At 36.3% G+C, this 26232-nt stretch overlaps 1 protein-coding gene across 2 annotated transcripts in view; it reads left to right on the top strand.

The window, feature by feature from the left end:
* Positions 1-26232, top strand: part of USP9X (ubiquitin specific peptidase 9 X-linked) — a 110905-nt gene that overhangs the window by 59433 nt on the left and 25240 nt on the right. Inside the window, exons 17-30 of one of the 2 annotated variants that reach the window (XM_064497482.1) lie at positions 759-854; positions 2560-2771; positions 4581-4821; positions 5037-5186; positions 5285-5405; positions 5875-6005; positions 6297-6575; positions 9930-10055; positions 13798-13923; positions 17772-17938; positions 23598-23706; positions 24344-24490; positions 24612-24758; positions 25538-25745. In XM_064497482.1, the coding sequence (XP_064353552.1) occupies positions 759-854; positions 2560-2771; positions 4581-4821; positions 5037-5186; positions 5285-5405; positions 5875-6005; positions 6297-6575; positions 9930-10055; positions 13798-13923; positions 17772-17938; positions 23598-23706; positions 24344-24490; positions 24612-24758; positions 25538-25745 (2260 nt within the window). Of the gene's footprint in view, positions 1-758; positions 855-2559; positions 2772-4580; positions 4822-5036; positions 5187-5284; positions 5406-5874; positions 6006-6296; positions 6576-9929; positions 10056-13797; positions 13924-17771; positions 17939-23597; positions 23707-24343; positions 24491-24611; positions 24759-25537; positions 25761-26232 lie in introns of both variants that reach the window. The other variant, XM_064497474.1, reaches the window with a different exon arrangement.

Here is a 26232-nt window from a genome sequence, read left to right as displayed (position 1 = left end):
TGGGAAGTAACTTACTTGGATCTGCCCAGCTGCTTGGCAGGATGACAACTTCTGAAGCTTCAGCCCAGTAACCTGCAGGGGCAGTCCGTAGGGCTGCTTTCAGTATCCAGTCAGACCCAGTGGCTAGTCATGAAAACTCAGATTATCAGGTTGGAAACAGTACTCCTTCCTGCTTCTGCCCCTGTCATCTAAAATGCTTTAAAATTCTGTTCTTAATTCTTTGGTGATGCAGATTACTGAAGCCTCTGAAAAAACACTTTTTCTTTAATGCAGTTCTTAGTCTTCTAGGTTAATTGCCCAGGAATTCTAAACTAATATTAACATAGAATGTAAGTTTGGTATGTCTAGATCATTAGAGAATAGCATTTAAATACAGCCACATAAATACTACTTGAAGCCACAGGCTTGAATGATGGCATTTTAGTAAGTTGTCTTATTCTCTGAAACTAGTGAAAATGGAAATGTAATGTGGAGATAAATGTAAAAACACTACTTCCATTATATTTATAAAGCCTAAGCTGCTTTTGCTAACCCTCACAAACACCTTTAAAATAGCTTATTCTTCATCTTGACTCATACTGTACAATTACTTTCAATGTAACTGGTACTGGTTGTATTTATTAACTAAGCATTTTAGTCACTTTTACCTTATTAATGAATTACCTGTGTGTGAAGATGCTTACGTGTAGTCGTTTTGTTTTCAAACTTGATTCCAGAAAGTTTTAAGATGTCCTAACATTTATTTTTTATTATACTAGGTTGTGATTCAGGGAAATGACGACATTGCAAACAGAGCAATAGATCTTCTTAAAGAGATCTATACTAATCTTGGCCCAAGGTTACAAGTTAATCAGGTAAAAATAAGTAATATGAAATCAATACGAAAAAATGGAAAAACAATGGTAAAATTGAATTCAGTGATATTTTATAGTTGAAAGCTGTGAAAATAGAGAATAGTTTTCCTGTGTTGGAGAGTGCACTCCTGAGTCCAACCATCACGTTCTAATCAAGTGCAGAATTAAAGATCTGTTGGAATACTTAGGGACTGAACTTTGATAAATCTTTTTTATTAAACTTGTCTGTTGTATTTGTTCTCTCTACTTACACAGCAGTTCATGCCATAGGCTTAAGTTAGTCCTCTGTTGAATTTCCAGGTGTGGTACTTACTTGTACCGGTAGGATTATTGGCTGGGTCTGTTGAGTGTTGTCATGAACTAACCTAATCTTTTTTTGTTCACGTCATGTCCCTTACAAAGGATCACAGAGTTTTCGTGTAATTATCAGGCTGAGCTCTAGCAAATCAAATATTTTCTTCCTATGTAGATTTTTGCCTGGAGATGCATTTCAATGGACAGAAAGAAGAGGTGATAAGTTTCTGAAAAGCTCAGAGGAAACACACTTTGGGGATTTCAGAAATCCTCTTCGTCAGTGTCGGGCAGTGTTACAAGTATCTTTGCAATTCCCTCCTGCAGCAAGCTACTAAAAAGGCTGTTTAAATAGTGGAATGCATTTTATGTTTCAGGAATCTTGGAGGGGGGACCTGAGGGAGGGAAGGGTATTGTGCTTCAGACAATCTCCAATTGGTAGCTTCCCAGTTGTAATTCTTAAAACTCCCATTTTCTTAGCTTTGTCTCCAGAAGGACTTAAGAGTCTTCAGAGTCTACTAGATAGATACTGCTGTAGGTGGTACATTTTTACAGCCATGCAATCTATGTCTTACTGTAGTGGCAGATGGGCTGTATGCCTCTTCCTTGCTACACGTCTGAACTTACCAAGTGTGCATAGATCTGTCCATCTGGAAATGGTTAGGTCGGACACTCCTGGGAAATGTTAGATTTACTGAACATGCACACAAGTATTTTGCTTTACTGTGCTGGGTACTCGTTCTCAGCTTCCAATCTGCCTCTAAGAAAAGTGGCTACTGGACTGGGATTACTACCACAGCTACAATTGTTAATGTATTCTGCAGTAGAAGTGTTTTCTCACACCCGGCATCAATACGATTTCTTTCTGTGATATGGTGGGTGTATGTCAGTCTAGATCCAGGAGCAAGGAGATGCTAGAAATCAGAAAGAAAGATGAAATTTGTTGCAGCTGCCACTATATCGTATCTAGCCCAAAGTCTCTTTCTGAATTCCTGCAGGAAGAAAGGGTATCTAGAATTAGGTTATGAGTGAAAAGATTTGTTCTGGTGGTCTGCAAATGTCCTTGTGATCACTCCTAGTCTTAAGAAAGCTAGCCTTTACTAGATTGCCAGGTAGAGTTCCTTTAATGGAATCTGAGGAACTGAATAAGAAAAGGTGCAATTTGCTGTGCTTGGTGCAAACTTCTGCTTTTTCTGTTGAGGAGTGAGTTTGCTCTGTACAGCTACTGATGACTTGTGCAAAATTTTTGAGGCACACACTAAATTAGATCTAACTATCAATGGGTGTTTTAATGTGAAATAAAACAGCTTTTAAGAACAACTTACCTGTTTTTTCACTTGCACCAATTTATTATCCAGCTGAAAGGTCAGTTTTAGTATTTCTTTTAATTGCCTCAATTTTTTAACATAATTAGGTAGTGATTCATGAAGACTTCATTCAGTCCTGTTTTGATCGTCTAAAAGCCTCCTATGATACACTGTGTGTGTTGGATGGAGATAAAGACAGTATTAATTGTGCAAGACAAGAAGCAATACGAATGGTGAGAGTGTTGACTGTTTTAAGAGAGTATATAAATGAATGTGACAGCGATTACCATGAAGAGAGAACTATTCTACCTATGTCAAGGTATGTGTGAAAATGCACTACTGTGATTTGTGTTAACTAAAATATTACTAACGTCTTGGCAATTCTACATTATAAAGGGATTCTATTCATGGCATGTGTTTATAGAGCTTCAGCATTCCATTTCCTCTGCAGTTGAAGTCTGATCTGTTGTAATCTGAATTGACTCAAACAAACTTCAGTAAAAAAGTAGCTGCTTTTTTCCAAAAAGAACTTCAAATGAATGCAAGGCACAGGCAGAGTGAAGGTCTGTCAAAAAGAAAAAATTTGATCTTTTCCAAAAAATTTTTTGAAGGATCCAAGCAAATACAGGCATTCAGCTATATAGGAAGGGGGCGGCAGACCTGAGAATAAACTTGTATATCTGGTGTTTTGTTCTGTAACTGGCACAGCATACCTTGTGGCTAGATTGTTTTGAATGTATTTCCTTTTTTCAGATAATTGTTTAAAAACAATACTTATCTTTAAATCTCTTACAAAATTAGCATGGGTAAACCTTTTTTTTCTTCATAGTTCTGTCATACAAAAACATGTTACAAATGCATATTTTACTCTTCCAGAGTTGTTTACAAAGTTACTGATCTTACTTTGCAAGCTTAAATTTAGAATTATCTTTAAGCGCCATATTCTGGTTTTGGCATAAGTTTAACCACCCTTCCCATCTCCCCCATAAAAAGGGGAAAAGAAGGCACACTGAAGTATATTCATTTTCTGTATGCCTTCCCTCCTTGTGCATTTGTCCTTGAGTAAAAACTTACCTTAAATCCTTGCTGCTACTCCTTCAACTCAGTCTTTGTACCAGAGAAAAGAAAAACGCATAAGTCTAGTATTGTGTTGATGATTTTCACAAGTGAGGTATTTTATTTCCATGGAGAGAGAAGAGAAGACTGTTTAAATGTTCCAGTGTTAGTAGTTGCTGTATGTGGGAAGAAATTCTCAAAAATGCATAAGGATGAGATGGCTATGGGATTATAATGCAGTTAACTTTTTTTTAATGTCAGGGAGTTTTTGTCCTCTTTCTTATTTTTAAGTGCCTTTTCTGTCAAGCAAACTGAGGACTGCTGTTTCTTTATGATGTGATATGTTTGGTGGTGCATCTCGTTTATATGGGCTGTTTATTTTATTAGACTTTTTCACAGGTCTTGTTAGCAGGGAGCTGTTACAAGGAATTTTTGCCTGCCTTTGTAGTCTGGGATCAATTTGTTGAGGTTATCTGGGCACATCTTTCCTAGCAAGTTCCCTGCCATTGTACAAGTGTGGTCACTGGTAGTATGTAAATGTTTCTTCTTTTTTTGATCCCTGTTTTAATCTTCAAAAGCATTTTGATTTTCAGATGTGGAGTTCTAATACTAAACTTTACTAGCTTTTGACAGAAGGCATTCAGACTTGGTGACCTGATGACTTTTTCCTGATGTTTCTGTGTTTGAAACAGTTGTTTCACAAAAAGAGCAAAACATAGTTGCCAGTCTAATGGGCTTTATTGCATTTTGTTCAGGAAATTACAAGCAGGAGAAAGATTATGAACACTGACGGAATTGTAAAAAGTCTCTTGTAAACTTAGATCTTAATGGTAAAGTTGACCATATTTCAATGCGTGTTTGGTGCATAGTGTGTCTTCTTGAATGCTTCTTTATATGTTAAGTTTGCAGTTCCTGGTGCCTTCACAAAATAATCGCATGCTGGAGTATACCACCATACATAAAGATTTGATGTTGAAATATCTTCAATTCAAAACATAACAGGAAAAATAATTAGTTTCATTTAAAGTATTTCATGAGGGCAAAAAACTTTATCTGAATTGTTTATTTTCAGAGCTTTCCGTGGTAAACACATCACGCTGGTAGTTCGTTTTCCAAACCAAGGCCGCCAGGTGGAAGATCTAGATATTTGGTCCCATACAAATGACACAATCGGGCAAGTACGACGTTGTATTCTTAATCGTATTAAAGCCAACAGCGCACACACGAAAGTAGAACTGTTTATTGGAGGTGAGCTGGTGGATCCTGCAGATGATAGAAAATTAATTGGGCAACTGAATCTCAAAGATAAAACGGTAAGTGTTGCAAGTCAGTTAATTGCATTGATTCAGATATTGCTTCCCCTTTTGTAAATGCTTTAAAAAAGCCATGCATGGGATCACTTATTCTTGTGAAATCGTTCCATTCTTCCAATTTCTTGTAATATTACATTAGCACTGTATCAGTTGCTTATTTAGTAAGGGATCCTCGTTTTTGCATAGCATTGATCAACTGTGGTTGTGTTTTTCAGCTAATTACAGCTAAGCTTACACAGATAAATTCTAATATGCCCTCAAGTCCTGATAGTTCTTCTGACTCTTCAACTGGTTCTCCGGGCAACCATGGCAATCACTACAGTGATGGTCCAAACCCAGAAGTTGAAAGCTGTTTGCCTGGAGTGGTAAGCATATACTCTGAAATGAACAGTTTTAAAAGTATTTTTCCCCTCTATTTCATCTTTAACTGTTGTGTTTTATGCTTTTTTTGTTTGTTTTTAAGATCATGTCACTGCATCCTAGATACATCTCTTTTCTTTGGCAAGTTGCAGACTTGGGCAGTAGCCTAAATATGCCACCTCTTAGAGATGGAGCACGTGTCCTTATGAAGCTCATGCCACCAGGTAAGTACTTAATTTCATCCTGCTTCATCTTGATGGTTATATCTCACTGGTTCTATAAAAATGAAGATAGGGGAATATTTTCTGCTTTCTGCTAGTTTATTGGTGCTATAATTCATGCCTGTATTATCCTAATTAGAGATGTAAATGTATTTCCCAAATAGTTACGTCTTCTCTGTCTTATATAGTCACATAGTTTGCTGTTTGTTCTGGCGTTCGGTGCGCTAGTGTAGTTCAGTGCAGTGAAAACGGAGAAAATGTATTTTGAAGTGGTTTTACGGCATTACTTCAACAGTCTTTGTACTGACAGTGAGCAACTGCAAAATGCTTCATAGTCTGAAATTCTGTATTGGTTATTTTCTGTAATTTTTTTGACACAGTTAAATTTTTCAGGTTGATAAGTGTAAATACCACTGGCTTGTTCTGGAGTAGCTATGTTATAAAATGTTTAGAAGTTGTGTTTTTATTGCAGATAACACTACAGTTGAGAAACTAAGAGCTATTTGTTTAGATCATGCAAAACTTGGTGAAAGCAGCCTTAGTCCATCTCTAGACTCTCTCTTCTTTGGTCCTTCTGCCTCACAAGTGCTGTATCTAACCGAGGTTTGTGATACTTTGCCTTTTCTTTAAAAAAATAAAAAATAAAATCTTTAACTTCATTTTTATTGTATCTAAGCTTTTTTGGCAATGCTCTCTCTAATATTATAGAAGCTCAAGATCAAATTCTGTCTTGAAATTAACAATTCAGATACTTAGTACTAGTTTATTGGAGGGCTGTATGGACTATGCTACCAAAGCATAGAATAGAAGTATTCCAGCATAGTCTCATGTTTAATCATCTGCGTTCAAACTAGTGCACTTTTATTAGCTAACTTGCTGTATTTTGTTCCACAGGTAGTTTATGCCTTGTTAATGCCTGCCAGTGCCCCTCTGGGAGAAGACGCCAGTGACTTCCAATACAACTTCTTAAAAAGTGGTGGTTTGCCTCTTGTATTGAGCATGCTGACTAGAAATAACTTCCTGCCAAATGCAGATATGGAAACTCGAAGGGGTGCCTACCTTAATGCTCTAAAAATAGCCAAATTATTGCTAACAGCAATTGGATATGGCCATGTTCGAGCTGTGGCAGAAGCTTGTCAGCCAGTTGTGGAAGGCACAAGTCCAATCTCACCGGTAATGTAAATTGTCTTTGATGCAGATTGCAATGTACTATGATTTTATATTGTCTGCAGCAGCGTCCGTCTTCCTACAGCTATGGTGCTCTTAATCGACGTAGTCTTCTTTGTGTAAGTCACATATCAGCAACTCAGTGCTTTCAGATAAGGTTTTCTCACACTTTTAAAAAGAGAGATGAGCTTATTTCTTAAGCAAATTCTGTTCCTTTCTGACTGTAAAAAGGCTGCTATGAGTGCAGATCTTAATGATGTGAGCTTAGATACAGTAGATTTTGGTTGCTGTTTACACATGCTTTTCACTGGTTTGCATGATTGTCAGTACAGATAACTTGTAGTTTTCACATGTATTTATCCCATAAATGAGAACTCAGATTTTTTTGGTCTGAGTCTTTTGAAGGACATATGGCTTCCTCTGGATATTTCCATATCTTCTAGGTAGTATTAGAGCATAAAAAGCAGAGAATTGCAGTTGAATCATGTCACCTCTTTTTCCACACAAAAATAAGCATGCCAAACTCCTAGTTCAGTCCGTTGCTTGTAGAAAATTCTTGCAGAGAACAGCCACATAAACTGCAAAGTTAAATGTTTACAGTTGAGAGATGTACTACCCTTAGGTTTCTTAAGTTGGAAAGGGAAAGGATGGAATGACAGAGCACCTGTGTTACATAACCAAAGTAGTAGATTTCATGCATGGCTAATATGGCTAGTACTTCTGCATGTGGACAGATAATGTTATAGGTCAAGGTTTTACTTCTGCTCTCTTACACTAGGGCTAGTACCTTGAGCCTGAAACTTAAAATTTGCTGCTGCCTTTCTTTGACAGTTGTTTCCTGGTATTCCAGCTATCTGTTTGCTTTTGTGAAGTTCCATCCCATACGGTTGCTTGATTTGTCAAACTACACTCAAGAATACATAGAAGGAGAGGTCCACTTAAGAGGACTTTCTCCTGGAATATTTGCTACAATCTTTCTTTAGAGCAAAGAAATACAATCCCATTAAATCTGAAAAATCAGCGTCTGTTCTGGTTATCTTCATCTGCTAGAAGACACTAGGTTCATTCTTTTTCAAGGAGATCAAAACTCTTGACAGAATACTTTTATAAAGAAGTAAAAACCTTTTCTTGTCTCCTGTCAGAATATAACAGAAACGTCTTTAAGCAAGTGTTTGCCACCCTATCCTTTGCTTATTAAAATGAGTAAACTTTACTGCCATTTTGTCTCATTCTGATTATCCAGAGGCTGTTTGGAAGACAGATCAGCATCAGCTGAGTGTCTTAAATATTGTTTGAAACTGATTTGTGCTGACCACTTAAACGGTGGTAACATTTGTCCATGACTGCTGACATTCATTATATAGTGCTGCAAACATCTGATCTATCAGAGAAAACATAGTTATTCTTGGTGTCTTCATCATCCTCTCTGAAAGATGTTGGTCTTGGTACTTTTTCCTGCTGCAGCACCAGTCAGCTTCCCTTTTGTGTTGGAGGTGGGATTTGTAAATGTTTTCTCTCTATTACACCTAAAGCGTAAGCAGCATAGCCTAACTTTCTGTCTTGGTGAGTTCTCAAGAGAACGAGGTAAGCAAGACTCTCTGAAGTCTTCCAGTTATCAGTCTGCTACCTATCCCTATGGCATTTTTAAAAAATATTCCAGTATTTTCTTCTTTGCTTTCATAGAAGCTTAAATTGATAAGGTTATTGAATGTATTTCTCTATTACATATATCCTGGTGAGCCTCCATATTATGTTTGATCCTTTTACAGCCCGCTTCCAATAGCTAATCGACCATGTAAGCACTATAACACTGGGCATCACTGAAAAGAGTCTGGCCCTAACCTCTTTGCACCAGCTTCTCAGATATTTAAATGCATTAATAAGGTCCCCCCTCAGTCTTCTGCAGGCTAAACAGTCCCAGTTCTCTCTGTCTTCATATGGGAGATGCTCTAGTCCCTGCTTTATTAGTGCTTCACTGGGCTCACTTCAGTAGCTCCATATCTCTTATACTGGGAAGCCCAGAACTAGACACAGCACTCCAGATGTAGCCTCACCAGGGCTGAGTAGAAGGGAAGGATCACCTCCCTCAACCTGCTGGCAATGCTCTTCCTAATGCAACCCAGGTACCGTTGGTCGCCTTGGCCACAAGGGCACATTGCTGGCTTATGGTCAGTTTGTCCACCAGGACTCCTAGGTCCTTCCCTGCAGAGCTGCTTTCCAGCAGGTCTACCCACAGCCTGTACTGGTGCATGGGGTTATTTCTGCCTAGGTGCAGGACCCTGCATTTCCCTTTGTTGAACTTCATGAGGTTCCCCTCTGCCCATCTCTCCAGTCTGGTGAGGCTGGATGGCTGCACAGCACTCTAGTGCATCAGCCACTCCTCCCAGTCTTGTATCAGCAAACTTGCTGAGGGTACACTCTGTCCCTTCATCCAGGTCGTTGATGGGTAAGTTGAACAACACTGGACTCAGTATTGACCCTTGGGGTACACTGCTAGCCACAGGCCTCCAACTCAACTTTGTGCCACTGATCACAACCCTCTGAACTCTGCCATTCAGCCAGTTTTTAGTCTGCCTCACTGATCTAGCCTGTGCTTCCTGAGCTTGCCTATGAGGCTATTATGGGAGGCAGTGTCAAAAGTCTTACTGAAGTCAAAGTAGACATCATACTGACTACTCCTGACCACCTTCTTGTCCTTCAAGAGAAGGAAACCTCCATTTTAGTGGAGCTGCCAAGGCTTATAGAGATATGTCAGCCTCAGAAAAAGGAACTCCAAACTTAAACCAAGACAGAGAGGATAGAAACTTGTCCTGGATTCGGTTTCTTTTGTGAAAGGATGGTGAGAAAAGGAGATGTAATTTAGAGCTTTCTGTTCAAACGCAAATACTTGATATGTAGTTAAATATAATGAACTGTGCAACCATGTTCTTTCTGGCTGCTAGTAGCTATTCAGAGGGAGACATGTTATCTTAGAAAACTGTTTCTTTTGTACATCAGCAGAAAGGTAAGCAGGAGTTGTAATTCAGAAGGTTCTATTAACTTGAAACGGCCAACTTGAAATTAACTGTTAACTTGAACTAAACAGACCTGCCACCATAAGTAGTTTCAGGCAAATGCCTCTCTTCTCATCTACTTGTACTCTATGATCTTACTCTGTAATGTACAATGTCTTCAGATGTATGGTATATAGATGGTATCTATTTTAGAGTGAGGTGTTTTCTTCTTGGTGTACATGATTTCTAAATGTAGTCCTCCTTCCAAGATTGCATCTGTCCCCACCAAACCCTTCCTAAATAACTTTGTTTTCATATCTTTTTTTTCTCCCATGTAAAATAATTACCAAAAAATACTTTCTTCCAGATAAACCAGGCTACGCATGACCAGGCAGTGGTGCTACAAAATGCCCTACAGAACATTCCCAATCCAACTTCAGAATGCATGCTAAGAAATGTAGCAATACGTCTTGCACAGCAAATATCTGATGAGGTTGGTGAACTCCCTTCTGTATCACTTTTTCTTTTTTATAGTATCATTTGTTTCTTTTTCCTTTTTAAACTTACTGCTATGTAAGAAATGGATTTTCCTCCAAAAATGGCATAAAACATTTGAGATACCATTCATACTCTGAATTAGTCAACTGCCTATTAAAAGTATTTAATGAGTTGTTTCTATATGGAATTGTGAAATTTAGTGTCCAGTATCATAAAGAGACAGGTGAACTAGATGATTTTCTGCACAGGCTCTTTAATGGATTGTGGATATTATTATCTTTAGATCAGTATTTCAAAAAGTCGATGTCATAGATTTAAATAAATCAAGTTAACATTTTTCTTTAGAAAGTATTTCTTCTTTTTATTGTTCTTAGTCTTGTGTCTTTGTTTCTGAATAATATTCTCTTCTTGAAGAGAAATGGAAAAAAGGGAGTTTTGAATATTGAGTATGACTTAAAATGCTGTGAATACTAAACAGAAGTCTAAGATCATTACCAGTGTATCTTTATATGCTGAAAATGCTTTAACGACACAAGTGGAAAATTAGATTGTAGGTTTGGGGAAGGTTAGGGCAATGTGCTTTGCAAATACACTACTCTCATCTGTATAGTATGAGCAACTCTGTTTTGATTTGGAATTGAGTCATGTTAGTGAATAAATTAGGGAATTCTGCTGAATTCAGCAGAAGCTAAAGTCAGAGCTACTGCAGCTTCTTCTTTCTAGGTGAATGGGGATCCCTTTGTTTCCAGTGTGGAAGCAGCGAATAAAATCGTAATATAACAGTATATAAAAAACAATCTCTGCAAGCCATCTCCAGAACATTTCTGAGATACCTAAATAAAAGTAGTCTTATATTATCATCTTAATGTCAAAAAGTACAGCCTCTTTTATGGAGAGGAGGATCTGGAGAAATTACAATGTACTAAGCTGCAAGATGGAGCCATCTGTCTTCCGTTAGTGGTGATATTGCATCTGTAGGTTGTTGTATATGTAAAACTGACCAGTTGAACTCTGATTTAATTAACTTTTTTCCACAGAAGAAATGGCTTTTGAGATCAAGGTATGAACAAGGCTTTTTAATTATGCCTTTGTGTCCCTGGAGGGCTTTTGGAAAAAATATTTTAGTAAGGCACATCAAAGCAAACAAAATCTGAATCTCTTTTGTAACAGGTTACACAGTATTGTTGGTAAAGTATTTTATGTAATTTTCGGAAAGTAATAAAACTGCTGTACATCTGAATTTGATATGTGCTCCAGTTTGCTATTGAAAGTTTGTGGGTTTTTTTCCTTTTCTTCCTCCCTTCCCCCCCCCCATATGTTTTGGTGGTCAAAGACTTCCCCTGTCACCTCACATTTTTTTTCAGAAAAGTTCTAACATGTTTTCTGTAGACCAGACAAAGGAGACTACAGGATAGAGAGAAGTCTTTCACCTTTCTGTGCTTTGATACTTGAAGATTTTAAAACTAAAGATGAAAAAAAACAAAAACATTGATTTGGGGGAGGGGAACAAGTTTTCCTTGTGATGCTGCTAGTGTAAGGTTGTTTTGCTTGTGACAAAGGTGAAATACTTTTGGGGGGGGGATGTTTTCATTTGTTTGTTTTCTGGTCATTGTTAATGTTCCTATCAGTAGCAAGGATGCACGCTGTTCAGGCCTCCTGGTGAGGCTAGCAGATTAGTTAAGAGTCTTAGAGTCTCATTGTTGATTCAGTCTGAGCATTAGAAAAATGAAATTGGAATATTTTGAGAACTGTTTACCTAGGACAGATATAGAGTCATTTTTTCTGCTTTTAAAGATTGTCTTATTTCTTGACAATGCTACCTTGAATATAGACTCCAGATACCTTGTTGAAAAGCTGATGCAAACTATAAATAATGGTAGATACACTATATAAATGTTTTGTGATGCTGTAAATTCACCATGAGATACGCTACACAATTGAAGCCTTATATCACTTAAAAGCTATGAACATTTTTGTGGATCAGCTTTAATAAATGTATTCATTTTGTAATTAATTTAGAAAACATATTCTGTGAATTGCTGCATCTTGAAAAGCAATTTGTTATATTCTGTTTTATCTTCTAATCAGAGATTTTAATTCTTCCAAAGAGGAATAATGCATTTTTATAGGCAGTGTCAAACAAATACATCATATTTGGTACTTAAAGCTTATGTGTGCCCCACCATCTTGTCACTTGAATTTAATTTTAGAAATTATTGGTTACTAGGGAGTGTTGCAGTGACTCTGTGTTTGCTGGATTTATATTGCATGGAGAAAAAAATACAGCTGTTTCATTACATTATAACTGATGCCTACTTTTGCTAGATTCTAACTGGGTTTTATACTGAGCTGCACATTAAGTTGGAAGTAGTCAAATTCTGGACTTGATAAATTCTGGACAAATATCTGACAGTTGTTTTTCATATATTTAGAAGAGAATCCTTATTTTAAAGTTTGAAGAAATAATACTAAGCTGTATAAATGGATCTGGCTACTATAATACACTTTTGTAAAATAAAAGCAGAATTGAATTCAAAATACTTTTTAAAAGAGTGCAAGATAGTTTTGGAATATAATACTTTTGAACAGTATGGCTCATTAATTTAGCTGATTTAAGTGCGAGTTCTTGGAGCCTAAATTAAGAAACAGATTAAGAAACAGACTCTTTTTAGTATTGGCCTGTGTAGGCTATTGTGAATATGCTTGCCATCCCCTACCTTACATGTTTAAAAATTGCTTTACCTTTGTATGCAGTTGTCCGTTAGTAAACCTGGGTGATTTTTATAATCTGTCTAATATGGCCAAAGTAGAAAGAGCACAATCATCTTCAAACCAGAATCCTTTTCCCTAACTTAAATGGTTTAATTTTCTGCCTTAAAGAAGAACTTTAAGGACTTGTTACTATGTTCATATGGGATTAGAAGCAAAGGGCAGAAATACCTAAGTGAACAAGAAATCCTAAAATATTTTAAATAGCCGTGGCGCATCATATACAATTTGGTTTAGTTTTCTAAACAGCTGTTTTGTAGGAGTTTGTCTCTAATGAATGCATGCAGTACATTATAGAAACCAGTGGATGCTGACTCGGAGAATGCTTGAAATACTGAAGAATGCTTCTGCATTCATAAGATGCATGGTCTGTGCATGATCTCATTTGTTTTAAAATCTATATAATTTGAATACAGAAGAATTTTCTTTATAATTTATTGGGTACTTGGGTAAACTTTAGTTTGTCTAGCTATCGGCTAGCATGATACATATCATGGGAGAGGAGGAGAAACAACCAGAAACAACCCTTATAGTATTTAAATGTTACATTACTTTATTGGCTAATTACCTTCCAGATGTGTGTTTGGGTGGGTTGGTTTGTTTTCCTCCAAATCAAGGTTGTTTTAGAATTAAAGTGAAATATAAACAGGTGAAACATCTATTCCAGTCATCCCCATGGTCTGTTCTCAAAATTTAGTCTTTAGTTAGTGATTTCTACTAAATCTTATTCTGAATCATTATCATGCATACTTACGTTCTAACATAAAATGAAATATTAAATCATAAGTGAAATACAGTCGCTTTTCAAGTGCAGTTTCTTTTTTATTTTTCCAATTTAAGGAGAAATTCTTGGTGTTAAGCTTTATACTTTTTATGAAGAGTTTTCTTTATTGTAAGAGTTTAGATTCCATGCTAACATTATTTGCAACTGTATTTTAATGTTCCTCTGTTTATTTCTTTGTTCCCAGGCTTCAAAATACATCCCTGATATCTGTGTTATCAGAGCAGTACAAAAAATTGTCTGGGCATCAGGATGTGGGTCAGTTCAGCTGGTGTTCAGCTCAAATGAAGAAATTAGTAAAATCTATGAAAAGGTAAGAATTCCTAAACAGCAACTTTTCTAGTGTCAACTGGTTCAGACTCAGAGTGTGACCAGCTTTTAAGTAGTTATCTTGGTGGGAATGTGTTGTGGAGTCAAACATGTCTCAGCTGTCACACCATGGTTAAATATTCTCTTGCAGTTACCTCTTCTCAGTCACTATTTAATTGTAACTTGGATCAGGTGTCAGTGCAAAAATGCAACTGTTCTCTTACCTGTTCTAATGTGTTTCTAGCATACTTAAGTTACATATCTAAATATAAAATAAACGCTCCTTGAAGTGCTGATTTTTGTAGTTGTTAAACTTAAAAGGTCTATTCTGCAGATTAATCTAAGTGTATGTGCAGTCTGGAATGAAGAACATGAGCAATTATATATCTAAAAATGGCATTGAAGCACTGGTAAAACTAGATAATTGCTAATACTGTATGGCTTTTTTTCCTTTATTATATGCGTATGGAAGCCATCAAATCTTTGAATCTTAATGGTTTAACATGCAGTTTACACAAATAGTTTGGAGGTATATTTCAGTAAGTTTTTGCAAACCTTATGCTTAATAAATGTGCATAATGAATGGGTTGCTTACTGTTAAGCTAGTATTTTGACTGCGATTAAAAACAAAAAACCTTCATGTTCTCTGAACACTTCAGCCTGATTTTATAAGATAAACAAGAGTAGTACTCATGAACACTTGCCTAAGAGTAAAATGGAAAGGACTGAGATGTTTTATTCTTGGTATATAAGCTGTTGTGTTTAAATAATAAATTAGAGAGAAAAATTTTCTTTAGGAAAAAGCAGCATCTTTTCATTTAGCCAACAGAGTGATATAATAGCATCTGCTTGTCTTAAGTATCCTGCTCTCATTGCTGCTAGAATGAGTTTTTCATGAAATGTAAATTTTTTTGAGTGATACAATTTGCATTTATATTTTAGTTTAGTTAGTGGGACAATTGAGAAACAGGAAGACGTGCGCTCTTACATCTATAAATTTGATGTGTGTATAAGGAACAGTAGTGTAGTAGAGAAAATGCACTTAATGAAGCTCCCTGAGCTAAAAGGAGAGGACCAGAACAAGATAAAATTCTGTGCACACTTCTCATCCTCCCAGTATGCTGACTAACATAGTTCCTGGTACAGTTGGCAGTATACCTTGTGCTGTGAGTTTAAACCTGGCAAAGTTTATTTCCTGCTTGGCTCAATGATCAAGTTGTTCAAGGGTAGTGCAGAAAGGTATTGTCTCTTGCTGTGGCTTAAAAATATTCCACTTAACTGTGATTCCTTCTCCTGTATACTGCACTGACTGAGACGCCGATTTTGCTACGGCGGTTACTGCTGTTGATATGTATCACTTAAAACATTATTTTGCTGTTAGACGTGCCTAACTTACTGTGTCTGTGCTCTTAGAACTAAGGAGGCTTTTTCAGTCTGATTTCAGTATCTTGCTTTATTTTGTTTTTTATATCTTTCTGGGTGAAAATTGTATGGTTAAATTCTGTAAAAATATTTTCAAACAATTCAAGTTTTAAAACAAGGTGAAATTTAAGCTGTGCATAGGCCTTGTCCTCTACTTCGGGAGAAGTATTCATGTTTTGTATGACATTGTTGTTGGTCATTCCTCGAAGGTTGGTGGGTTTTGGAGTTTTTTTTTTTTTAGTATTATTGTTGTTGACATCGATATGGACACTTGTAGTAATACTGATCAGCTACATTTGGGTTATATTAAGCAGAAGGGAAATAAAAGTTGAGGGGAAAAATTTGGAAACTGTAAAATGTGGAAGAAATTGCAGAAGTCTTGAGAAGGGGGAATAAAGTACATTTAGATAGTTAAAATTTTAACATTAGAACAGAGAAAGGTATTACAGAAATTGAGGAATGCGATGCAAGAAAAAACACATTCTTAATTAAAGAGACATTGTCCTTGGTCATAGAACACAGCAAATGACTCTTTTGGTAATTTTATGAAAATTCAGTATTCTTGTGACTGGGAAACACTGGCTTATGCTTACATTATAACCACACCATACAGAGTTAGTTAATCAGCTTATTTTTCTCTCTGAGGAATTACACTAAGAGGGGAAAAAATGATTTAAGAAAAATGCTTCCTGTTTCCAGAGTTAACCACTAAACCCAAGATTTGTTTTAAAACCCTTAAATCATAGGAGCATTTTGCTAAGTGAGGGCAGAAGATTTACTGCTAAATAGTAGTTTGGGGGGGGAAAAAAAGAGACTGATTTTTGTGGAATCAGGAATTACATATGAAGATTCTTAAAAACAAATATGAAAGGCAACTATGGTAAATGGGTTTTTCAGTGCTGCTTCAGAATAGTCAGGTCAGCTGGGACTTCTGAAAATGTTCTTAAGTTTAGAATCCTCTGAAAGTGCTCAACTGGTGAATTCAGTTCAACTTTTTACTAAAATCAAGATGCATTATTTTGACTTGATAAATTATTTATCCCACAATTTTTATGGGATCTTTTTTGCCTGCTACTTAGAAGTATCTGCCATGGCAATCCTCTTAGTGGGCAGAGATGACTACATGTGATTTTCTGTAACATCAGCTGCCATTTCATGATTGACTGAGAGCAGCACTGTACCTATCTGAAGCACTGTTAAGTATGCTGCTTATACAGACCAGTCAGCTTGTGTTAACGAGGAGTAGGAAAGTTATTGGTTAGTATAAAGTTTTCTTTGCCTTTCTACTAGATCCCTGCAGCCATGCAGAAATAATTATTTTTCTAAACAGGGTTTCAGTCCAGAGCAGCTGCATTCTTGAACTGCTGAAAGCATTCTGCTTTTACTTTCATATCTTTAGACATGTCAGAAATGCCAGGTCCTCTGATTATAGTTAGAGGGACTTTGTCCCATTTTAGTTGTGCAAAGACAAAATAGTGTCTGTTGCCAGCCTGAGAGACACTTTGTCTTCTGCTGCTGCTCTTTACAGTTAGTTCTCTTCAGTGTTCTAAACCTTTCTTTTTGCCTACTTCCTATTATCTTTCCATATATAAAACAAATTCTTACTTTATGTTTCTGGTTAATATTGCTAACCTGCAGCCATGACTACAGATGAATTAAGGTTGAAACCTGCTTGCATTCAGTTTCTCCATAACTTGTTTAAGCTAATTAATTTTGGCTTAGATGGAGGAGAGGGCTTGCTTTTATTCTCAAAGCAATTATTTTGGGAAAATGTACCAAAATCAACTCATTTGACTGAAGTGTTTAATGGAAAGAATAATTTATATTCCAATTAGAAATATTATTCTTTCATATTTCAGAAGTTACCAGAGCAACTCCACTTGAAATTTGGTTCAGCTATTTCATAGGTTTGAAAAATAGTGAAGTGCTGAACCTGCACAAATTCTAGCAATGTTAAGATGGTGTTGGTCAAGTCAGTCTGAATATCAAAGTTGGTAAAACTGTGGATTTTGAGGAGTTGTACAGCACTACAGCCTTGCTCTGCTGAAAGAGTAACTCTTTTTAAAGCTTTAAACTCTAGATTCTGAGCAGAATAGAAAAGCATCCTGTTTTTAAAGTATATAAGTATACATATATATTTAACAACAATACTAAGTCATGTAATACTTGCTTACAAGCTTCCCATTTAACTTATGGCATCTTAAGTTGGTGCTCTGAAACCTCCTTTGAGAAATACAGTACTAGAAATTTAGGTCATCCCACATAGTGCTTTGAATCACATTTGAGTGTAGTACATAAAAATATATGGCATTAATAATCACTTGGTATACAAATTCTTGGATTCCATTTGTATTTAGGATTTACCTGGAAGCTGATTGGGCTTCTCTGGTCTTTTCTCCATACCCACTTGGTGCTATCTTATTTTCACAGACAAATGCAGGAAACGAACCAGACATGGAAGATGAACAAGTTTGCTGTGAAGCATTGGAGGTGATGACCCTGTGTTTTGCTTTGATTCCAACGGCACTGGATGCACTCAGTAAAGAAAAGGCATGGCAGACATTTATCATTGATTTGTTACTACACTGTCACAGCAAGTAAGTTTTTGTTTTTGTATCAGCTGACATGATGAGCGTGTGTTAAACCTTTGATAAGCTTTGGGCAGTTCTGATGTTCTGTATGTATTAGATTTTTATAATAAATTGTCACTTGCAATTGTCTTAGTTTATTGCTTAGCAATATAATTGTGCAACTTGGATACCTATCCTAAAGTGGTAGCTTTCTCACTCCTGCCTTCTGTGTACTCATAAAAAGCACGTTATCAAACCACGTGGACACCTGATAATGTGCTGTTTATGTCTTCAGAGTAACTTATATAGTATTTTATATATAGGTGCTCTATATTTCCTAGAAATTGTGCAAGTACTTGATATATTTGAATATTTAGGTGACTTAAGTATAGTAGAACTTTACCATAAATATTTTTTCTCCTTCTAATAAGTAGAGGCAAGATACAGTGCTGGCAGAATGAGGAGGTAGGAAGTTAAGATTTAACCCTCTGGTTTTCTTGTATCAGAGTGGTCAGCTTGTGACTCTTGATCTTCATTTGACTCACAGATATTTTACATAGAGCTGTCACACTGGGGGTGTCATGGCTGGCAGAAGGGGTATCTTGTGGAACCCTTAGCTATGTTGGAAGCGGGGAGGAAAAACTAACAGGAGGTGCCAAGAGTGTGGTCAGATTGTCCTGCAGTGCAGTTCAGGGACCTGTTATCTCCAGCTGAAGCTATCTGTTGAGTTCTCTTTTTCTACAGTACCTCTATGATGCATGTCTTGTGACTTTTAGGCCATCTGAAATCATAATGTGAAATACCTGTGTATGCATTTTTAGAAATCATCCAGGCAGAAGATTTTTGTATATTGTTATTAAATCTGAGGTTACCAGAGTACAGATGTGTAGAATTACTCCTAAAGGTTTAATGATAGTTTTATCAGAAATTTCCACTGTTGTTCCAGGAGTATTTTAAATTTAAGAAATGATAGAGGTCAGAAACTACTCAAGTCATAGTTATCTAAGCCTTTAAATACATTTTATATGACCTTCTCAGATGATTGGGGTCAGGTTTTCAGCACCAGGTTTTTTTTTCTTTTCTTTTTTTAGACAAAACAGGTTGAAAAGTATTGTGTCCAGGAATATTCACCATAACAAAAGGATCAATAGTATTGTTAAAGGATTCCTTTATAGTTAACTACTTGCATATGTTAGTGGAACTCTGGCATATTATAATCAAAATTCACCAGTTTTAGTGGGTGTAACCTGTGATACTGAATTTTGCATTTTCAGCTTCACTGAAGCTTGCTGTCCTCATGTGGGTTAGATAAGTTACTTCTGGCATAGCACACTGACAAATGTATATTTTTAATTTTACCATCATAGCATGATAACTACAGTGAAACTTACTGTAAAAATTATCTGCATTTTTGACATTTTATTTGGAATTTAAGTGACATTTCTCAAGTGTATGCTGGAGTTTGTTTATATCTCAATTAGTGTTTGTTTGGCATCAAGACTTTGTAGATATTATTGCTTTGCATATGGATTTCAGTGAACAATTTTCAGGTTTAGTTTGCAGATGATAAAGAAATATTTTGTGCAAACATTACTGGAGAATTTAGAGCTGATATAGTGGCCAAATCTGTGTAATCTCCTTGCTTATTTATTGTCAATATGACATCACTGAAGCTTTTGGGGCTACTTCTGATATGATACCAGTCTCTCATGAAATGGTCTTAAAAGCCATTCTTAAAGCTGTGACTAGGATATCACGAATTGAGGTACTTGTCACATAGAAGGCTGCTGGTATCTCTCTCTCTCTCTCTCTCTCTTTTTTTTTTTTTTTTTTTTCTCTCTCCTCCTTCAGTCTCTGCCAGTACTTATCTGGTGTCTGGTATAAAGGAAAGGCTGTTTATTTGCTATTACTTTCACTGGTTTGGTTTAATTGGTCAGGATTTTGACCACAGAAATAACTGAGAGGCAAATACTGAGATATTCTTTTATTACGAATCTGTTTTGTGATATTTCCCCACTAAAATAATACCTTTTGCTGCAAGAACTCACTCACAAAATTGTCAGCTACATTAATGATTTTTAAAAAACCCTGTATGTAGAATGAGATATGTTTCACTGTGTTAAACATTTGGAGTAAGTTAATTTTGTGATTAAAGTTTTACATTTACAGCATAATGCAAAATATTATAATAGTTATTAGCAAAAAAGCAGTGTTTTGGTTTTACAGACATATAATAGTGCCAACGACAAACCTACATCAATGACAAGTATTCTTACTCTTTCAGTCTTTGAAAACTGCAGATGCTTTTTGTGATGCTCTTCTTGTTTGGGACATATTTCTATAAGGGAGTGAACTATCAGTTCAAATGGGGAACTTTTACATCTGTACATCTTAAACACTTTATCTCTGAATTCCATTATACAGTTTGAGATGAATCATCAGTCTATTGCATCTACCAGAGTTTGTGACTGAGCTTGAAAGTCTTTTTAGCAAGGCCGACAAGCTTTATCTGCAGATGTGGAAAACCTGTCATGACTTTGCCAGTCTCTTCTGGTGATGAATCTTCTTGCTGGTTTCAATTTTGCTGACTGAAATTTGACTCCCAATGATTTTATATTGTTGTGCCTAGTGAATAGCTGACTGTTATACTTTCCTTCCTATAATATTGGAAGAAACTAAATGTGCCTCTAAGCTGGGGCTTCTCTTTCTGCATGTTTTGTTGTAATGATAGCCAGAGTCTGCTGAACAGCAGTGGGTTCATTCCCCAGGTTGTTTTTCTTTTTTAGCGTTTTGTCCTTTAGAAATAATGTAGTAGCATTAATGGATGGCTTTTGTTCGTTGTTCTCAGAGGAAATAAAATTTTTAAGGGATTCTCTTTTTCAAGTAGACTGCTTATGCCCCTTACCTTTGTTTTTTCTCTCCCGCAGAATGGGAAATGAGCTGAATTTATTATATGGAAAAATGGATCATACTTGTCCGTACAGACAGTTAACTACTGAGCCCTTCTTTTTTTCTTGCATGCTTATAAAACTAGTGATATACATGGTAATCTCACTAAGAATGCAGCAGTACTGTCCATTATTAAATGATCAGTTGGTTAGAATAGCTTAAACATCAGTAGAAACGGAAGACATTTCTGAAAATGAAGGCTGCGCGGTTGATTTAAGCTAAAGAAATGTTACTGTTATGAATTAAAATGAAAACAAATGAGTTTCTGCAGTGTAGAGAAGGCTTAGCAAGCATCAAGCACAATTTCAATTACCCTTCCATTTTTAAGTGCTGTTCCCTTATCTTCTAACGCAGTCAGAGAACAATGTGAGCAAAATTACGCGTGAGAGTAAATGTTTTTGGTGCACCATAAAGGACAGGGGAGATAATCAAGTTCAGATTTCGCAAATATGATCTTTCTGGAAGAGATTGTTGGTTTGTTTTTTCCTTTCAGACATTGAAATTGTACAAGACTTTTGCTGGTTTCATCATAGCATACCCACTATACGCACAAACTGAGAAACAGAATACCAAATGTTAAATCTAAGTACTAGAGCAGCTCCTATTTCCAGGTGTAAAGCCATTTGGTCTCATGAAGGTTAATGATGTAAGTCGTGAATCCTGAATGTAAGACTGGTTTAGTAAACAGTAGATAACTGAACGTAGTCCTAAACAGTCCTGGAACCCGGAAGTGTGTTCTGTTGATAGCCCCAAAGTGTTGACTGGTGATGTCAAAGATACCTGCCCAAAAATCCAAGGGAAGTAAGAATTATTAATGCATATGAAAAGCTGTGGCACTTAGCCCATTGAACAGGCTGATTTCTATTATGTTAACTAAGCAGAAATAGGTATCTTGGAGCTGTCAATGGGATGAGATTCAGGTTGCCTTGATGGAGGCATTTGGCCACCAGCTGCCTTTCCAGATGAGCATGAGTTCATGCATCTTGTCCTATCTGCCAGCTTTACACGGCTGTCCTAGTGTCTAAAATGGCACTAGATGCCTGCGTTTAAGCATCTGTATCCCTCCAGTGATTCCCTAGTAGAATAGGAATACTTCTGTAAAGCAGCAGATTCTTACAGACTCACAAAAGTACAATGCTTTTGTTAAAATAATACATACACCTTAGAGATGTGACAGCATGAAGTAGGGAAATACCATCTTTTATTTATTTATTTATTTATGCCTTTAAGTGCCTGAACCTGAGGAGTATCCATATGATGTGTTCAGAGCAGTTGAAGGCTTGCATCTTAAAAGAAATTCCTGTAAGAAGCGTTATGAAAACATCAGCTCAGCAGCCATATCCCATAGAATGTTACGTATTATTAAGAACAAAACAGGCCCCCTTCATCCCACAGTCTTCTACAATTCAAAGCAATGTAGAACTTGCAAAGATCAGAGAAGGCCAACAAGGGAGATCAGAGCTCTGAAATGACTTCCATGTGAGGAACAGCTGAGTAGCTTGGGGCACTTTGTATTGGAAAAGAGATAAATGGTAGGAGGAGAATACCACAGAGACCTTTAAAATCAGAAGTAGCAAAGGGAGAATAAATAGAGAACAGTTTTTTCACTCCCTTTCATAGTTGAAGAACTTATTGAGCATAATATTTAAGCAATGTAAACCTTCAGTTTGGAAATAGTTTGGGGAATTCTTTTATGAATTTGTCTAGTGAGGGCTATTAAATGTGGCTTTTGGTAGTCTTGTTGAAACACAAATTGCTAGAAGCTGAGAAAATGTTTGGGAGAATGGCTACATGCTTCCCTCTTCTTGTGCTCTTTCCTAGATGTATACCAGAGACAAGATACTAGGCTAGGTGAATCTTTGCTCTTACACAATGAGGACATTCTTATCTGACTTTGAAGCACAATTAGCCATACTTGAAGGTACTCTTGAGGAAATGAGATTCTTGTGTGCCTTCCACAATGACCTCATGGGCAGAATAGAGTGACAGCCACACCGAAAAGACTCTGTAAAATTTAGTTTCTTGTATGTTGAGACGTTAATTTTTTCCTCCTCCTGAGCAGAATCATTTCAAGCAGTTCTCAAAAAATACAATATTAAGATAATTAAGATATGACTTTAAAGAACAGGTTTTGCCTTATATCTTTTTCCCTTAAGATTTCCATTCCCAGTGCAAGATAACTGGACAGATTAAATTCTTGAATGGAAAATTTCTCTTAACTTTAATTCCAGCCACTTGAATATTCAGGGGGCTCCTCTTTTCTCATTTCTTCCTAATGATAAATTTGAATTACTTTAGAGATACTCAGCAAACTGCTTTAGTGATATGGAAAAGTATTTTTATTGGGATTGTTTTATTTTGTCTTTCAGGCACAAGTGATAAGCGATTAGAAAAAAAAAACATAAAAATTTATTTAGGGTTTCCAATTGCATGTTGAGCTATGAAATATTGACTGGCAGTTGTGCAGGTTTGTGGCTAGTTGCTAATAAGTTCCTGTTTGTAAAACAGGTTATGTAATAATAATTCACATTTCTAAAACTTCCATGCAAGTGGTTGTATGAAGAGAAACAAACGATAAGCAGTGAAGAATATAACTATCTCCATTTCTTATATACTGTTTACTGCCATTTTTCTGAAACTGCACAATAATAACAGATAAACACTGCTTTTGAGTTTTTTTGAGTGTTCTTTTAGGTGGAGCGATTGCATGTAATGTTTTTTATTAAATGATTTTCAGAACTGTTCGTCAGATGGCACAGGAGCAATTCTTTTTAATGGCTACCAGGTGTTGTATGGGACAGAGACCTCTCCTTTTCTTCATTACCCTGCTGTTTACTGTTCTAGGGGTAAGTGTTTAGAGGTAAAGGCTTTCAGTGCAGCGTGAAGTTCTGTAAAAAGTAGTAGGATGCAATATCTACAAGAACAGGCAAATAGCTATTAACAACAATCACTAAAATACGAATTTCTTATGACCTATATCATGGTGGCATGATCAATATCAGTTTGAGTGTGAGGGGGAACTTTCATGCATGTTCTGATAAGAGTGTGAATAAACATTAATGTATGCATTTGATTTTTGGTGAATGCTAACCTTAAAGTAAAAAAATGTATATATCATTAGCAGATTAGATGGAGATACCTACACTTTTGAGAAGTGCAGTTATTGCCTTATTTTACTAGGCCTGCCAGGGCTGTTAAATTCTGCATTCCTCTGGTTCTTGAACATTTGATCTTCTCACTGTTTTTTCCCCACTTCAGGTATAGAAAGCGCTGGTAAAAATAGTCCAGAAACATATATGTTATTTACTAACAGCTAAATACAGTTGTTTAACTTCCAAAAGACTAAAAAAAAACCTTGCTGCTACCCCCCCCCCCCCCGCCACACCTTTCATATTTACTGTCAGGTTAGGAAAAATATTTGTATTGCACTATAAATAGAAACATGTATGAATTACAAATTATTTATATTTTTTGTTTACGTAGAGTACTGCAAGAGAAAGAGCTAAGCATTCTGGAGACTACTTCACTCTCTTAAGACATCTTCTTAACTATGCTTACAACAGTAATATTAATGTACCCAATGCTGAAGTTCTTCTCAATAATGAAATTGATTGGCTTAAAAGGATTAGGGTAAGTTATAGAATCGGTTTATTCCTGATAATAAAATTTTTGCTGTATTGTTGTAAAGTACAGTTTTAAGCTTTCTAAAGGTATGTCATTTAGAGTATCCTAACTTTCTTTTAAATAACAGGATGAAGTAAAAAGAACAGGGGAAACAGGTGTTGAAGAAACTATCTTAGAGGGTCACCTTGGAGTAACAAAAGAGTTGTTAGCATTCCAGACGCCTGAAAAGAAATACCATATTGGTTGTGAAAAAGGAGGTGCTAATCTCATTAAAGTAAGTGCAGGTTTTCTTACCTGTGATATTTTTTGATCTTTGCTATAAATCAGTGAAAGGCAGCTTCATATTTTGTGGTCTGAAACCACAGAAGATACCAATCTAATTGTTTGACAGGGGCTTCTAGTTCTCTTTAACAAAATGTTCTCTTAAAAAAAAAAAAGAGAGAGAGAAAAAGAAAGCATCATTCATGAGAGTATTTAGCATTCTGGTTCTTCAGAACCACTGTGTTTGGACTTGCTATGACCTAGTAAACTGTTATACCAAGACTCAACTATCGCACAAGAATAGCAAGGTAAATACATGATAGTCCTGTATAGGACTACTTTCTTTCCTTATCCCATATTCCCCCCACCCACCCACCCACACATGCAGTCCTCCTTAGTGCTATTAATGCTTATGGTATGTTTTAACAAATACATGATATTTGAGCATCTCTTTAATATCAGTAGTTTTTCCTTTGTATCTAGCAATGTTTGTTTAGCGTTAATTGACAAATTTACAGATAATACCAGTTCGGCATGATTTTTTTTTTTTAACTGATTAAGAATAATACAGATTTATACTCAATTTTTTTTTCTGGGGTGGGGGGGAGGCGATGTCATGGAATTATTGTATTTGAAATTTAAAAGCTCAGATCAGTCCCAATTCTAAGTCTTGGTATTTTTAAGAACTCCTTCAGTTTTCAGACATTTATTCATGTAATAATTTCCAGTCTGTTGTAAAATAGCAAACATTTTTATGGTAACAGGTAATTTATTTTCGTTTGTCTCTTTCAGGAGTTGATAGATGATTTCATCTTTCCTGCATCCAATGTTTATTTACAATACATGAGAAATGGAGAATTGCCTGCTGAGCAGGCCATACCAGTTTGTAGTTCACCAGCTACTATTAATGCTGGCTTTGAGCTACTGGTTGCACTAGCAGTGGGATGTATCCGAAATCTCAAACAGATAGTAGACACCTTGACTGAAATGTATTACATAGGTACAGCAATCACTAGTATGTAATATTTTTTTTAACCATCTCTTTTCTATTTATTTAATGTCTATGCCATATATGTTTTGTTTATATTATTAGCTGATCTAGATACCTTGGTATTTTTGTTTGTTTGTAACTTGTCTGTAGCTGCTTTTAAGGTTGCAAAATCAGGCTATCAAAAGTTAGAAATGTTTGTTAGTGTAGCCTTTATTTGGCCTTTTTTATGCAGTTAACATGCCACCTTGCATTACATGGTTGCTTCCAAGTTTCATCTTCAGCCACTTACACTGTCTGACTCTTCCTACCCTGTTCTCTGGCTACTCCTCTTTGTCCCTGCCAGCTTGCAGGCATCTCATATTGTCTGCATCTTCTGCTTCTGTTTCATTGTTTCAGGCTCTGCTTAACCAGACCCAGCACCTCATCAGGTATCTTCTGCTTAGTTCTAGTTCCAGTCTCTTGGTTGCTCACCAAATTTGTCATCATTGTCCATACA

Source organism: Dromaius novaehollandiae, chromosome 1, assembly GCF_036370855.1.
Source record: "Dromaius novaehollandiae isolate bDroNov1 chromosome 1, bDroNov1.hap1, whole genome shotgun sequence".
Lineage (NCBI taxonomy): Eukaryota > Metazoa > Chordata > Aves > Casuariiformes > Dromaiidae > Dromaius > Dromaius novaehollandiae.
The sequence above is the reverse complement of the archived record's forward strand: the minus strand, read 5'-3'. Positions and strand labels throughout refer to the sequence as shown.